The sequence below is a fragment of the Labrus bergylta genome, chromosome 24 (genome assembly GCF_963930695.1).
Source record: "Labrus bergylta chromosome 24, fLabBer1.1, whole genome shotgun sequence".
Taxonomy (NCBI): Eukaryota; Metazoa; Chordata; class Actinopteri; order Labriformes; family Labridae; genus Labrus; species Labrus bergylta.
In genome coordinates, this window is record NC_089218.1 from 11589962 (window position 1) to 11606038 (window position 16077).

Consider the following 16077-nt stretch of genomic DNA (forward strand, 5'->3'; position numbering starts at 1 on the left):
TCGCTAACTGGGACATTTTTCCTTCTAATTAGGGCTTCAATTGCTAATTCCATATTGCTGCTATAATTATCACTGGGAGATACGCGGACTCAGTCGGTGCGTTTGCTGTGAGGGGGGGGGTGCAGTCCCCAAACTGTGGGGTCCTCCAGTGTGTTTTTAATCGTAGGCTACACAGGTGAGAGCACACCTTCCTCATTCCTCATTCAAAATGCTTAAACTGAAGTGTAGCCTATCAAAGAAAATAATGTTAGTTTGAGCAACATTACGCACAACTGACTCGTAAAAGTGAGTGAAAAGGTCTGCAGTCTCTTTCCATTCTGTCTCAACATTTGGACTCACTGTGCCACGCAAACTATACGCCCATAATAACCTTATGGGCAATAATTGGAATTGAGGATTTTTTTCTCTCTCTCTCCTTCTTTCTCCCCCCTCTTTGAGCGCATGCGCAGTGGGGAGCGTACTGGTCAGTGTGAGAAGCAGCTGTTCAGGGCTGGTGAAATTCCAACATGGCAGTGGCTGTGGTCAGTGTTTCCTGCGCTCACTCGGGATGGTTTCAGCTCGCGCACAACCTGGCTTAACCTCGGCACCCCCCCGTTCATCAGCAGCACCCCTTCCCGGGATCGATGCGACCCTAACCCCCCCCACACGCCCCCCCTCCCCACGCACCCCAACGTGAGAGGTCGACCTGTCGCTAAAAAAGCAGGTAAGAGAGGGTAGTCTGCTGCGTCTGCGATTACACGGAGTGGTCAGAGCAGACAGCGCGTCTGTGCTGAAGCTCGGAATAATTCACGTCCACTTCGCGATTAAACAAGTTGTCCGAATTGCAAACGATACCTTCGCCTGAACTGTTGTTGCAATTTATTCATTTATTTTTGAAATGTGATTGTCAAGTAGCGCACCTGCGCCACGGTCAACCCGCACAGGCTGTGGCTGCACTGTAAGCTGTCTGTTTCATGTCTCGGCTGTGCGGCACCAAAAAAAAAAAAAACCACACAACTTGCGTGCATGAGGACGCTTCTCCAGCCTGCATCGAGCTCCTGCGTCTTCTGTTACAACAAGTTGCCGTATACATGCGTGCAGAGAGCGGATACAATGTCACCGCGGCATGTATTTTTTACAAGCTCGGACGTTTTAGGGCGTTCGCACCAGATTTAACTTGACTCCGTCTCCGGGCGTCATTTCCCAAACTATCCGAGCTGCACCAGTTGATTTCCCTCTCCCTCTCTCTCTTTCTCTCTCTCTCCCCCTCTCTCTCTCTCTCTCTCTCTCTCTCTCTCTCTCTCTGTCTGTGTCTCTCTCTCTCCGCCTGTCATCCACTTTCTAATGACATGCATGTAGGTTAGCTGCTTCTCCTGTTCAGTTGCTCCTCGCCCACCTTTCACACGGTTTGAGATCCGAGCTGCAACAAGCTTAGCAAAAAAAAGTGTGTGTAATCTAAAAGCTTTTGCCCCTTTTTTTGCTTTTTTGGAATCCTTTTCCTTTTTTTCCCCCCGTCTCTTCACACATTAATCCCAATGCTCTCATCTCCTCTTCCTCTCCCTCTTCCTCCTCTGTTCCAGCACGAGATGATCAGCAGCAGCAGCGTCTATGGTGAGTCAAATTTGACATCAACTTATGCCCTTTTTTTCTATGAGTATGGCAGAAGGTGTAAAAAAAAAAAAAAACAGACAGGATCAAATTCAGTATCAGGTAGAGGTGATGAGCTCATTTATCTCCAAACAGGGATGCATGTGACTGAAACTGATGGCATTGTGTGTGTACATGTGTGTTTGTGTGTGTACATGTATTCAAACCTTTAGCTTTGATTACAATTTAAATTGTGCGTCAATTTGTTATTATTATTCATTTGTTATTTTAAATGGTAGTCATGTTTTACTATATTTCTATCTTCCAATTTAACCTCTCAGCAGCTGTTTGTTGTAATCATGAAATGAATTATTGGAATATTAAAGTAAATGACACTAGGCTCCATTTGCAACAACTATTACAATTTAAATACATTAAAATCACCTCCGTTATCACCAAACTTTTCTAATAATTGTCAAACCTGCAGAGAAATTCTAAAGATATGGGATCTGGAGTGTTCTTTGGATTGAATGTTGTAAATACACTTCACTGGTAAACAAGTGGCTCTGTTTTACATGGCTGGAGTCACAGTGACAAAGGCCCCACATACTGGAATGTCAAAATGCATTTTTATTTTTGGGATTATTTCCTCTTTATTGTTATTTTTTTTTACACTTTATTACATTAGAGTGGAGATAGCTTTCTAGAATTGAAATTATGATACCGTGGGATTTTTCAGTGATTAAATGAATAATCAGGCTGAAAGACAGTTTAGGAGCACAACTTCCTGGCAAAAAAATACTCCAAATATGCACACTGAAATTCCAAATATATATTTAAAAAAATGTGATTTATGTGAGCTGTGAGTGTCCACCGCTGCAGGAAACAACATTCACACAGAACAATGGTGGATTGTTGGAACTGAAAACATCCATCCCACCCTGTTGCAAGTGAAACCGGCAAGGAAAAGCAAGCGGATACATTTCTAATGAATAATCACATTTCGGAAAAACATTTTAAAAAAAAGAAAAGAAAAAGAAAACCAACACAATGCGCTTTTCTTTTAATGCGCTGAACTTCCACGATTGCACATTCTTGGTTTTTGTTGCAGTTATTAGTGAGGACTCAACCTTTCACCTTTGGTCTCGCTCGCTCTATGCTCCCTCTCTCTCTCTCTCTCTCTCTCACACACACACACACACTCACCCACAGTTATTTGCTTCCCATCATGTGCAGTTTCCACCTTTTTCCTGTTGATGCACTTGTGTGTGTTTAACTCAGGCCGCCGTTATACTTTGAGTCATATTGCTCTTATTATTGCGAGGGTGCACACTGTCATGAAAGTGATGCTTCTTTTATACTGATACATTACAGATACACAAGTGTGCACTTATTAAAAGACAACGATGGGTGCATATTTTGGTGCACAAGTCAAATCACAATTAACGTTTTCCTCCAACTTTCTGTTCACATTTGTTATATATTACTTCAACATATTGGAGGACACTGCAGAAGCAAATTCACTGTTTTTCAGATTCTTTTTTTTTTGTTGCATTTAATGGGACTGATAGGGTGCAAGAGTTTTTAAATGTGTGTGTGTCGGTGTGTGTGTGTTTGCATGAGTCGAGGAAACCCATGTGCAACTGTTCAAGCGTTGTCTTGTGTGTGTGTGTGTGTGTGTGTGTGTGTGTGTGTGTGTGTGTGTAATGTAAATAATGTAGATACTCAGCGGCTTGTGTACTCCTCTAAGTGTATTTGTTTGCGACAGCCCTCGGCTTAAGATCCGTCCCTGTGCATCGTCTGTGCGCGCGTGTTGCAGTGACAGTAGCAATAATCCCCCTCATTATACACATAACATATTGCCTCACATCTCCGGCAGCCCCCCCGATACAGCTAATAGGGACAGAGAGAGGGGAGGTAATAGGAAGAGAAGAAAAAGTGCTTTACAAACGGGCTCCCCTTTACTCTGCTTTTATTTATCCAAATACGGACTTCTCCCTCAAATGAATAGAGAGAGCTGGTGCGCGGCGAGGGTGGCTGAGCGACTCCCAGTGGGACCGTATAAATAAATTATCCTGACACTTTCTATCAGTCTGTAATGTTTACCATTAAAAGCTGTTTTACCGTCCCAGAGCCACCGGCGTGCGATCCAGCCCGCCCCCCCCGTGGGACTTCTGCCAGATGTAAGACGATGTGGGGAAATATTGTGCTTTTCAGACACACACACACACACACACGCACACGCACACCAGAGACAGAGAGGAAGAGAGAGAGACATTTGTTCGTCTCGGCTGCAACCATATCAGTGGATTTCTCCTGTCTGCACGTCCTGACAAAGGGCCTCTTCAAACGAGATCCAGCCAGGGTTGTCATCTTTTAGCAAATATGTTAAGTGTTATCTTTTGTGCTCTCGGCTCGCCGAGCGGCGCTGGACCCCATGGGAGCCCAGCGCATGCAAATAGAACAAATCCCTCTCGGACCTGTCTGTCTGTTTCACTCTCTCCATCTCTCTCTCTGTCTTCTCATCTTTCTCTCCCCCCTCCCTCTCTGTCTTTTCTCCACGTTTGCTCGACAGTGCGTCAGCCTGTCTTGTCTCCTTGCTCTCTCATCTATTTCACTCTTTGTCCACTTATTTCCCCTCCTCTCTCCCTCTCTCTCTCTCTCTCCTTCATCGTCCCAGAAGACAGAGCTGGGGCTGTGTGTCATCTAGCGAGGCTGTGTAAGTCTTTGTGTGTTTCCCTGTGTGCTTGCTGACAGCCCCTCCTCGCTGATCTAAGGTCCTCTCCAAGAGGCGGCGGGCAGCTGTAAACGCGTCGCTCTTGGTAGATGAGTGGACGCCATATCCCCTAAAATCCTTGACACTATGATCCATTCAAACCATCCCTTCCTCTCCTCTCCTGTGGGTATGGTTTCCTGTTTCTGGAAAGGTAGGGGGGGGGGGGGGGGGGGGCAGTGTTGCTGTGACTGACAGTTGCTGGTTGATGGATTCTTTTCTCCCCCCTGCACACGCACAGCCTCACGCACTCGCGCCCTCCACATCACAAATTATATTCATCGTGCCCTCACGCCTAACACTCAGTGCTGACTGCTTATTATCCAGTCAGAATCTGATGGCTGTACTTAAAGACGAGGGGTATCCACACAAAGCTGACTCAGGGGTGGAATAATACCTGCAGCTTACCACTTTTGACCTGCTGTAACCTGGGGTGCCTTTAAAACCGAGATTATGCTTCAATGTGACGCTCTAAAGATCAGGTTTTTGTATCACAGTGTTTTCTTACCGGTGTCAGGATGTGATGTGACTGAACATCTGTGATAAGGAAACTCTTTCATTCCCAGTAAGAAGACAATGTTAGTTTGCGGTTGAATAAAAAGTAAGATAAATAAATTGAGTTGTAGTTTTCGTAAAGAAATATAAAGGCAGCTCCCAGGTCAGTTCAGGCCTCCAGCTGAGAACCATTGTAACCAAAACTGATCTAAGACCAGCGTCAAACTTGCAGACTTTCCCACCTCCTATATCCCATTCTGGAAGAGACGTTCCACTAAATTCATTTCCATGTTAATTCCAGCGTTAAAAGCATTATCTCTCTTTCTTTGAACTCCGAATCCCCCCGAAATGTTTGAAGTTTCTTTGGTTTATGTAATGCGCCACTTTCATACATTTTAATCAAATCAAAGCTGTAGATTTTTTTCCTCTCTCCCTCCTACCTTCTTTTGCAATCCGCTGCCCCCTTTTTTTTTGAATTTTAAGCAGACCCCCGCTCACCTCGCTTTACTCTTTTACCAGCAATCTCCACCACCCATGGCCCGGATTCTCTGGCAGATATTAAAACATTCAGCGTGTGGAAGTGTTAAATATGCTAAGGACTTATTTAAAAAAAAAAAAGACAATCTGACTTCCACTTTGGAATATTTCAGCACCATTAGACCTCGGTAGACATGGCGGCATGAAGCTTATCCTTTACATTGTGCCTTCAAATGAGAAAAGGCGCCGTTTCTAATTAGGTTATTGCCATGGAAGTTAAGTTAAATTGTGCATTGATATGCGGAGAAGCTCGCCAGTCATTTGGCCCGGCGATGGAGGACGCAGATGAGAGCCTTTTTTTTTTTTTCTCCCACAAGGGCCAAAGAAAATGACAGCAAGGAGAGAGGAAGGATCTGACTGTAATCTCTCGCCGCCGCTGCTCTGGCTGGATGATCTGATTTTGTTAACAGCTAGCCTGGGATAGATACTGGCCGTCTGCTGCCCCCACCACCACCACCACCATCTCCTCCTCCCCTCTAATCCAACCTTCCCCTGTCGGCCGCTCAGTTTGAACGTCTTGATTAGCGAGCGGCAAGTAAGGCGAACACTTGTCTGTGTGGCGGCAAAGGTGTGCGTGCGCGTTAATGAACAATGGCTCATTGGGTGTGAGGGAGAATCGCTGTGTGCTCTTGTGTGTGTGTGTGTGTGTGTGTGTGTGTGTGTGTGTGTGTGTGTGTGTGTGTGTGTGTGTGTGTGTGTGTGTGTGTGTGTGTGTGTGTGTGTGTGAGCTTGGCAGGCTGCCAGCGGATGGACACAAAGGATGTTGAGTGGCTGGGCGTGTGGCACAGCATCACTGAGCTGCCTGTGGCCTCTGGGAGATGGGCACAAACTGGGAGCAGGAGCAAAAACAAGTGCTGTCGCTACGTAGCCACAAATGCTGCTGCGTTCTTTGCAGAGCTGCATGCGAGGCATTAAAGCCACTTTAATAAGTTGAAAGCACCAAAACTTAGAGATATTCATTTTTTATGATACATTACAAAGAAATAAAAATCAAGTCATCCCATTTAGGAATTTTGCTTTTTCCCTTTTTTTTTCCCCCTTTGATGAACACTTTCAATTTGTGCAGATTTTTAGGTCCTTTTATTGACTTTCATTTCTGCAGTTTAAGCAACATCGGTGCTGAATTGAAACCTGTCAATTGCCGCTTCTTGTGTGTCTGCTGCTTTGCCTATAAGAACAGCTGAAGAAATAAGAAAAAGGATTGAATCGAGTTAATCGCCAAGGATTCCAAAACCAAAAGATATTTCTTTTACAATCACAGAAAGCAAATTAAGAACCAATTTCTATAGTGAAAAGGGGCTCAAAGTGGAATTTTCTTCATGTATTTTTGCCTAAAAAGTGACTTAAAATCAGTGTACGTTAAAGTCCCTGAGGGATGGAAGGTGTTTGTTTGCGTTCCTGTGATTATGTTCTTGCATTCTTGTTAGTGCGTAATTCTGTTAATTATTAATTTGCATAAATGCCAGTTATCCCGGGTCAAAGGGAGGTGATTTCAAACATCCCGTTTTTACCATCGAGGAGTCCAAACATTTCTTTTTCTAATGATAATGCCAAGAAAAGCATCCATTTCTGATGTTTTTTTTGTTACTTTTGCTTAAAAAAACAACTTAAAATCTGTGAATGTTCCATGTAACAGCCTGCTGGGGATGGAAGGTGTTTGTTTGTGTACCTGTGATTATGTTCTCGCATTCTTTCACTGTGTGTGTGTGTGTGTGTGTGTGTGTGTGTGTGTGTGTGTGTGTGTGTGTGTGTGTGTGTGTGTGTATGTATGTGTGTGTGTGTATTGTATTGTGTGTTTTCGGGCCAAGTTTCCCCCCCCAGTGGAAGCAGGCGGGAGCATTAGGGTGCTGCCTGTACAACTCTGTTGGCAGGATGGACACATGTGGTAGATAGCTAATGATAGCATGCAGCGTATAATGAGATCCTACTCTCCGTCTGTCTCCCCTACCTGGCATCATGCATTAACCATACAAGAGGAAGAGGAGGCACGCATGGTATTGACTTTTGAGTGGGTGTCTGCTTGTCCGTTGTTGGTTTTGTTTAGCACTCAGAGGTCAGCATGGCTGCAAGCGCCGCACATTTATAACAAGTGTTTTTTTGTTTTTTTTCTGTGTGTGTGCATTTTATTTTCATTGCAGGAGTTATTTATTTATTTTTTTTAAATATATTTGAGGCGAGCTTTCTCCTCATCTGCACCTCTTGAGCTCTGTTAAATGGTTGTAAATTGATTTTGGATGTGTTGCGATGTATACGCTTAACAAGCCAAATGGGTTCAGTTTGCGGGTTAGTTTGTGTGTTCAGAAGATTAATCTATTAATGTATTCCACACACTCATAATCCACAGTATGAGGCGCTGGCACTGCTCCATCTTCTTGCCCAGTAACATATATTTATCCTCTTCACTACACAATCCTCTAGGCTGCTCAAATCCCCCAGGGGGTCCCGATGACATGCTTACTAATGTGTGCTTTGGAAAGGGAGTGCTATTGTATCCCCTAAATCTCACAAAGCACTGTATGATTTGCCCATTGTCGTTAAATCGCTTTGCTTGTGCCAAGTACTTGCATCTCACAGAGGCTTAATGCTTTGAGGGTTTCAGGGACGGCTTCGAGTTCCTCTTTTGTTGATTTCGGGGAAAAGTGCCAAGACTGCTGCGCTGAATATTGTTTTGAGCATGGAGGAGGGAGGCGAAGAAGGGCCATTGCCAAGCGACTCCATTGAGCCCCGTGAATGGGCCATTCATATTTAGGAGAATCACCCAGATGCCATATTGTTGGCTCAACAACGCTAAATATTCTCCAACAAGGATGGGATTGTAACAGGTTTTTTGAATTGTGCGAGAGCAGAAAAGGACGTTGGGAAATTGGAAAAAAAAAAAGCAGTCAAGCCTTCAGTCCGCCTGAAAGGAATGAACAGTACAGAGCAGGACGACTTTGACATGATTATGGTTGAACTTTGCTTAAAATATTTCTCTATTTGCAAGAAGTTTTTTTGATCTGAAAAATAAGTCTTCAGAGTTTTTCTCTCATTCTAGAAGCAGCCGACTTTCTCCATTTGATTCTGCCCGGGATGTCAGTCAAATAATACATTTGTCATAAATATGAGAAAGGGGTTTAAAACAGTGAGAGCATCTTCTTTTTCATACTTTCATGTTCATTTACAGTATGTAATACATGCAGCTGTTTGCTTTAACATGCGTCTATCTGCATACAGCTACATTAAAAGTGAGACTAAAAGCTTCATTACATGTTGAACACTGCTTATGGAGGTGCAACAGAGGGGGCTAGGTCGTTTCATTTCGTGCATTTCATACTCAAAGTAGCCTCATCATAGAAACATTGACGCCATATTAAGTAGTAACAGAATAGTCATGTTTGTGGTGTAAGGTTTCAGTTATTGAGTTATTTTTCACTGTTAAACGTGGCCTCTTCAATGTATAGACAAGTACGGAGTATCATGAAGGCCTTAGAACAGTAAAGGGCAGTTTGGATTTGATCCCAGGTCAGAAAGAACGAGTAATAAGTAGCTGCTGGGGTCAACAAAATGCTGCTATGGAGCTCCCCAACTGCACAAAAACAACCTTGAAAGCACCGCTGTAAGCAGCAGAACTCCTGTCCCCGCACCGACAAAGACAGGACTAAGACGGGGCTTAACAAAATGTCATTGTGGTCTTTTATGTCATGCATGCACTGAGTATTAATCACGGCTGGATCTGCGCCTGAGAGGCTGATCAAATTTATTGTTTGGCTGCACGGGACAGTAATGGGTGTTTAATTACTCAATAAAAGCCCTTTTATAGATTCGCAGGCCTCCTGTGTGTTGAGCAAATGGTATTGATCTGTCTCCGGGCTGCAACATGATAGCCTGTGAAGGAGAATTAGAGCCGTTAGCCCGCTAGCGCTTTCTCATTCATTAGCCGCATTAGCCAGAGGGTGGTTAAGACGTAGCATCACTGTTAATACCAATGTCTCAGAGGTTTTTATATGTCTGCCTTGTGTTGTGAAGCTCCGCGCGGCTCATTTACACAAATATGGATTAGGTAAGCAATGAATAACATTGACCACCGTGGAAGGAGTTTCAATAAGAATCTCCAGGTGAGTTTGATTTTCTCTTCAACATTTCCCTCAGTGTCACAAATGGCAGTATAATCCACAGGACTAAATTTGACAACGCCCTTAGCGGAGCTGTGAGCTGTATTAGTCGGGCTACCATCTAGACTGCATGTTTAATCTCACCACTTCCCCACCTTCTAATCTGTAATCTGACAGCTCCTCCTCCTCTTCCTCAACCCCCTCCTCCTCCTCCTCCTCAGAGGCCTAATTCTGGATATACATCCTCCTGCTCTCTACGCTGTCAACTCTGAGAGGGAGAGAAAAGCTGAATGATAATGACAGTGAGCCTCGCTGCGCCTCCATATGGTTTTCCGTCCATGCACTCATATCAGCAGATATGTGCGGTGTTCATGTCCAGCTCTGCACGGGGTCCACTGTTTATTTTATTCTCCGTCTCGCTGCATCTGCCTTGCATCTATTGTTCTTTTATGTTGAGAGCATTTTTCCTACTTCTGTGACCACTTCTCTTGATGCACGGCAAAAACCACCGCAATATGTCCCTTGATGTGTGTATATCAAATGAATGTGGCCTATTACAGACGTGGCGGAGTCAGTTGGGCGGCTTTGTGGACGAGAAAAGGGCCTGCAAGGGACCATGAAAGAGACATTGTCCAATATGGACGATACAGTCCCTTTGTAGATAAATGGATTTTCATGCTTATCAACTCGCACACTGACATGAGTGAAAACTGTGGAGAATGTGGAATTATTCTCTCTGCTCGGCCGTACACACAGACAACTGTAGTTTCAAGTGTGTGTGGTCTTTCATTGTCCTGCAGCAAGGTTTTTATATTCGCTGTAACATTCAATTTAGAACAATATGCACTTTTAATACTCCAAACGGGCACTGTGCATGCAGCCAATATATTCTCTGGGAAAAGATTACTCACCAACTTCCCCACGTACATGTTTGAACACCAGGCTTATTCTATTGTTGGTTTTATGGGATTTAATACCTACTGCAAGTCAACATTATCTACACAGAGGGAACACATATAGCGTATAGTGAGACCAATATGCATTTTTCTTTCTTAACCAAGTTTGATTTTGAAATGGATCCTAGAAGTTGAATTGGCCGGTAGTATGTGCTCATTAAATGTAGCCAGCTTTGATTAAATGACCTGTTTGCTCATAAAACAACTTTTAAAAAGTGTCTTTAATTGTAATGATGCTCTCTGTCTGCTGTTTTTAGCCAACAGAGAGGCCAGTCTTTGGCTTCGCTTCATGATAAGCTAGCCGTTGTTGACTTAAAATATCAGGAGAAACTTGTCCTAATGTTGTGTTAAACTGAATTAAATCACATTAAGTGAATCAGAGATGTGAAGTAGCTTGTCAGCGGCCAACGGATGATTCTCTTGCCTTGCCTGTACGTTAGCTGTTAAAGGTAACGCTATTTCCCCCGTAACTTCTCTACGACATTTATCGAACCACTTCTTTTGTGGTGTCCAAAACCAAATTCAGATATTTAAAAAAAAAAAAAAAAAAAGACAGGCTTCTACTGCTCACATGTGAATCAATACAAAGGTGAATGCATTTTAAGTGTGTCACAATTTTTGTCAGGGAAGTTGCCTTTTCTGTAACTGTAAACACAAGAAAAGAAACATTTGATTTATAGTTAATACTCGATTAAATTCTAGTTGTCACCCTCACCCATGAGGCCAACAGTCTAAAGCTGACAGCTAACAACCTCGTTCACAGCTCTGCACGTTAGCCGAGCGTCGAATCATACACCCATGAAGGGGCTTATAGCATCAGAAAACATAGGATCCATGAGACCAAACAAGTTTTTACCTGACACTGGCTGCCTTGTTTTCTGTTGTGATCTTAGGGACATGTATACATTTATGCAAACATGCCCACACAGAGAGACGGACACATTAAACCCTGTTCACATTCCCCCTGCCTGTGGGGCGCGAGTGAGAAGCGTTGTCTGCTCGATGCGGAGCCAGTGATCTAGGTAATCTGCCTGTGCTGTGGGACAGGTCTATTGGTCCACAAATCAATTGGCTTCATGTCCGTGCCATTAGGCTAACATGGCGCTGCTGAGGCGCTGAGAGCGGTAAACAGACTGTTTAATTCCCCTGGATACCAGCCAGGTGGACACTCCTCCTCCTCCTCCTGCTTCCTCCTGATCCCTCCGTTTTATTTATTTTTTCCACCTCCCCTCATTCTCTCGTCCTCTTACATTGACTCCACTTCAGTCAATGCGGTTATCCTCAGCGGACGAGTGCTTACAGGAATATTGCTTGGAGGGGTTGTGTGTGTGTATGTGTGTGTATATAAAGAGGAGAGATTTTGGCCAATGAACCCTTGCTGTGCTCTGTCCTCCAGTACTGTGTCTATACCGAGTAAGTGATCCCTTGGGATGCAGTACACACATCCCTCCCTATCTCTCCCTCCATTTCTCTGCGTCTCTCTCTCTCCCTCTCTCTGTATGTTTGTCTCTCTTTGTTTCTCTCACAGTCTATCTCTCCCCTGTTCTGTCTCTGCCTCTTTCTGTCTCTCTCTTTATACATTTCCTCACCCCTCCCTTCTTCCCTTTTCTACCTCCAGACAGAGGCAGCAAACAAGTACAGTAATAAGTGGAGGCCGCGTCAGAAACACACAAACTCATGATGAGAAAAATGCAGATTTAAGAAGTTTACCACTTCCTCTTTCGCACAGATACCCCAAATAAAAAAAAAAATACCTCCATCCTTGGCGCTTTATCATCCCCTATATGGATGTGTCTAATGACTTAGCTTGTATAACGTCAGCAATTCAATTTATCCGCTTCAACGCCACAAATCCCTGTTTAGTACGAGTCTTTGCGCTACAGTATGGTAATTGAGCCGGCGTGTCTTGACAGATGAGTGTTGCTGGCAGCATCACTGTTGTGTGTCTCATTTCCTGCCGCTGTTGACTGATAAGATAAGAGGCCTGCAGCTACGTCTGAGAGCTTGCGGCGCGACTAACAACCTGATGAACGGCAGCGCTAAAGCCATGATCCATGATTAAGACGTGGTGGTGGGGGGGAGGGGGAGGGGTGGTGGTGGTGGAGCGGCGTTGGCTCAAGCTCTCAAAGGGAAATCTTTACATGAAGAACACAGATGTCATGGTTTCAAGAGTGTGAGCGACGTTACATTGGAGCATCATCTGACAGAAAACCTTCAAATTATGACACAGTAAAGATGTGCGTGTGTGTGTGTGTGTGTGTGTGTGTGTGTTGTGGATTCTGATCCACCCGTAGGGCCAGAACATTTTTCTGTTGCTAGGAGACGCTGCAACCCTCGGACACATCTGGTCAGATGTTAGTACAAGTTGTTGACAGGGGCTGGAGCATCTGCAACAGCGTGATACTGTTTACAAAAATGTCTCGTCAATCGTGTTTTTTAAGTCGCAGGAAACGTGCAGGCACTGCTGTCTTTAAGTGTGTTTGTTTCAAGAGCAGGGACACGTGAAGTGGAGAGAGATAGGGACGTTATTATTTAAAAGGAAGCAGTATAGCAACCTAAGTGATTAGATAAGCTACAATTCACTGATAGACTTTGGTGATCCTAAACCAGAAAATGTATGATTTTCTGATGTCTCAAGTAGGAGGCTAAAAAGTCGATCAAATAAAAAAAAACCTCTGAATTTTAGGCTGTCCTGCCGGCGCTTCGTTCTTCAGCTTTGACTCATCTTCCTCCTGGGACCTCGATGGTGGAGTGACATTCATCTTCCAACAGTACAGCCGAGTCACTCTTTATCTTATGTCACAGCTTATCTCTTCAAGAAATGCTTCCTTTTCTCCTCTCCGTTTCTGTTCTTACACCTATCTACCTGATTATATCCCTATCTGCTGTACCGACAAGAATATGTTTATCTTTATGGTTCCTATGCTTTAGTTTAGTATTATTTTCACATTGATTTATGGGAAGAAAACTGAGCTATGCGCTGTACAGAAATGTTTCCACAGTATAGTTTGGATCCCGTCTGTCTGAATAGGAAATATTTGGATTTTCCATTGGAGATCCACTTCTTTTGGTTTTGGTCCAGATGACAAACAAGTACAGATCCTGTGTTTGCCTCGGGGCTGCAGCGCCGCCCCACAGTAATAAAGCTGTAATTATTTATTTAGTAAGAGTGAAAACAAGACTTTCTAACTGCTGCCTCTCTGAGAAATATTACACCAACAATATGTGAAAGTGCATTAAGTTGCCAGCATACACACAAACACGCACATCCACACACTGCTATCAAGGTCCCGGTCTTTCTCACTCCAGATCAGGCAGAACTGGAGGGAAAATGCAGAGAGGTATTAAATATCTCATTTTCTGTTTGCTTCACAGCTTTAATGGGATTGACTAGGGATGTTGCACAATCATGTCCTGGAAGGATGTGTTGTAGTTACTTGCTGATGACATCAGTTATTGTCGCTGTGGAACTACAATTCAAGCTAACAAATGTACAAAGGTATTTTTACTCTGAATGCTCAGCAAATAACAGGAATATTCAAAATGTACATTTACTGATAACAGCTATACTTTACATATATGTACAAACTACACATAAACCACTGACTGGAAGGTCCACATCTTAACAGAAAAATACATTTGTTGGTCCAATTGTAGCGTAAGCAGTTGAATGTACTTCACTGTTATTGGAGCCAACATTTAGACAAAGACTTGAATTTGGTGAAATGACGTCGACTGAGTGCCTGGCATTTCTTCTGAACATTAAATGAAAGCTAAGAATGCTGGTAGATGTAGTCATTGGTCAAAAGAGAAAAAATAATCAGTAACACTTAATGCTAATGACCAGAGGGACATTGCATTTGAAAAAGCCAAACTTATGACATTACATTTTTCAGTTTTTCTCATTATATGGCACATTTCAATTGAGAGTTAGTGATTTGCTAACATCTTTCTCAGAGGTTCTAAAAGGCTTTGGTCTGGTCTTGATGACAAACCCTTTTTGTTTGGTGGTTTATTGCAGCAGATCTTCTTCACTGTATCGTTGTCAATAATTGGAATTGGACAAAGTGTAAGTCACTTTCAGCCTGACACCTTTAGTCCAGATAACAGCTGAGTCTACGTGGCTTGGACAGCATCAGGCACATCTTTATTTACTTCATAAGTAAATACTGCATGTTTTTTGTTTTTTTTTATTACCCTGCGAGCACGGCTGATAGAATCTGTCAGCAGTGGTTGTCATTTCAGCGCGTGGAATCAGCAGCGGCCCGGATTATCTGAGAAGCCTGTGTTCACAGTACAGAGCCTACTAGTGTGTTCATCGCCTGTGAATGTGATTACAGCTATTGATCGATAGACAATGACACGACGCTGGTGCATGTCACCTGAGGAGAGAGTGTGTGAGATGGTGTGTGTTGTGAGAAAAACAGGCGTACAGAGAAAAGAAAGTGTGTGTGTGTATCCATATGGTTGTGCGTGTTGGTCCATATGCCCGTGCGTGTGCGTTCATGTACATGTGTGCGCCTGTTAAACCCAGATCCAGTGTGGTAATGTGAGATCAGACGTAGCCTGTTAGCCGGAGCCTTACATCTGCTGTCAGCCGCTCGCTCTAACTCTGTTAAGGACGTTATTGATTGCTCATTATTACCCCGTTCCCTGAAAGATGAGCGTCCCCTATGATCACATTAAATCTCTCCTCTGTCCAATTCTCCTGAGATGCCTTCTGCTCATCGGTGCCCATCAAATTTCTCCCTCCGAGATCTGATATCAAGCAGCCTGACGTTTTTTATTGCCTCTGGTTCTCTTTTGCGTCTTGTTTGATTTACTCCAAGTAACTGTCTGTTTCCTTTCTTGTTTTTTTCTCCCTCTTTTCCGACGCACTTTAGCTAATTGATGTCTTTAGTCTGTGTAATGGAAATCAGCCAACACGGATGAGCAGCATTTGAAATTATGATTTGTTTTCTTTTTATTAGCGCAAAGGGACGCGTCAGGTTTTCATGTTAACTTTGTGATCCGTGTTTATTGACTTGATAGCAAACAAGACGAGCTGACAAGGGAGTCATAATATGTACTTTATTTTTCACTCTGGGGCTATTTTAGCTCTGTAAAAAAAAAATATTTAAAAGACACAGGTGCTTGTTTGTGAATAAGGGTTTGTCTTCAAGCTATCATGTCAAACTTACAGTCTTGCCTTTGAATTTGCTTACAAATTCATCCCAGAGCCCCCCCCCCTTCTTTCAAGTGCCCTTTCTCGTGCCTCACGTTGTCATTTTCGCTGACGATAAGCAGTTGTTGAAGGTGTCACGCGTCCGCCAGCCCCTGTAAAGTTTGGGCCCTGTTGAAATCCAGCCCTCAGTGAGAGGCCATCTCATCGGCCCCCGCCGTCCCCATGAATAATGCAGCGCTATCGACTGTGTCAGTTGAGCGCGGGGAGACGCGGCGGCAGCAGCCAGCTTGATATTCAGCTGCTGGAGCTGACTGGATGCCCTCACTTTGAGACAAACTGCTGGCAGACTGCTCTGACTGGAACAGACAGGACCTGAATCTGCTCATACGAGATGTTGTGTTTGTGTGGAGGTTGTTCTTGTCCCAACGAGGCCTGTGGTTTCTATTCGAGTGGGCAGAAAAAGACGAGTGTTCGTATATCTATCTACATGCTTTC

At 43.8% G+C, this 16077-nt stretch overlaps 1 protein-coding gene across 2 annotated transcripts in view; it reads left to right on the forward strand.

Moving 5' to 3' along the window:
* Positions 1–512: 512 nt before the first annotated feature.
* Positions 513–16077, forward strand: part of LOC109992383 (fidgetin-like) — a 32553-nt gene continuing 16988 nt past the window's right edge. Inside the window, exons 1-2 of one of the 2 annotated variants that reach the window (XM_065952034.1) lie at positions 513–703; positions 1560–1590. In XM_065952034.1, coding sequence (XP_065808106.1) covers positions 1566–1590 — 25 coding nt within the window. In that variant the 5' untranslated portion in view covers positions 513–703; positions 1560–1565. Of the gene's footprint in view, positions 704–751; positions 1591–16077 lie in introns of those variants that run through there. The other variant, XM_065952033.1, reaches the window with a different exon arrangement.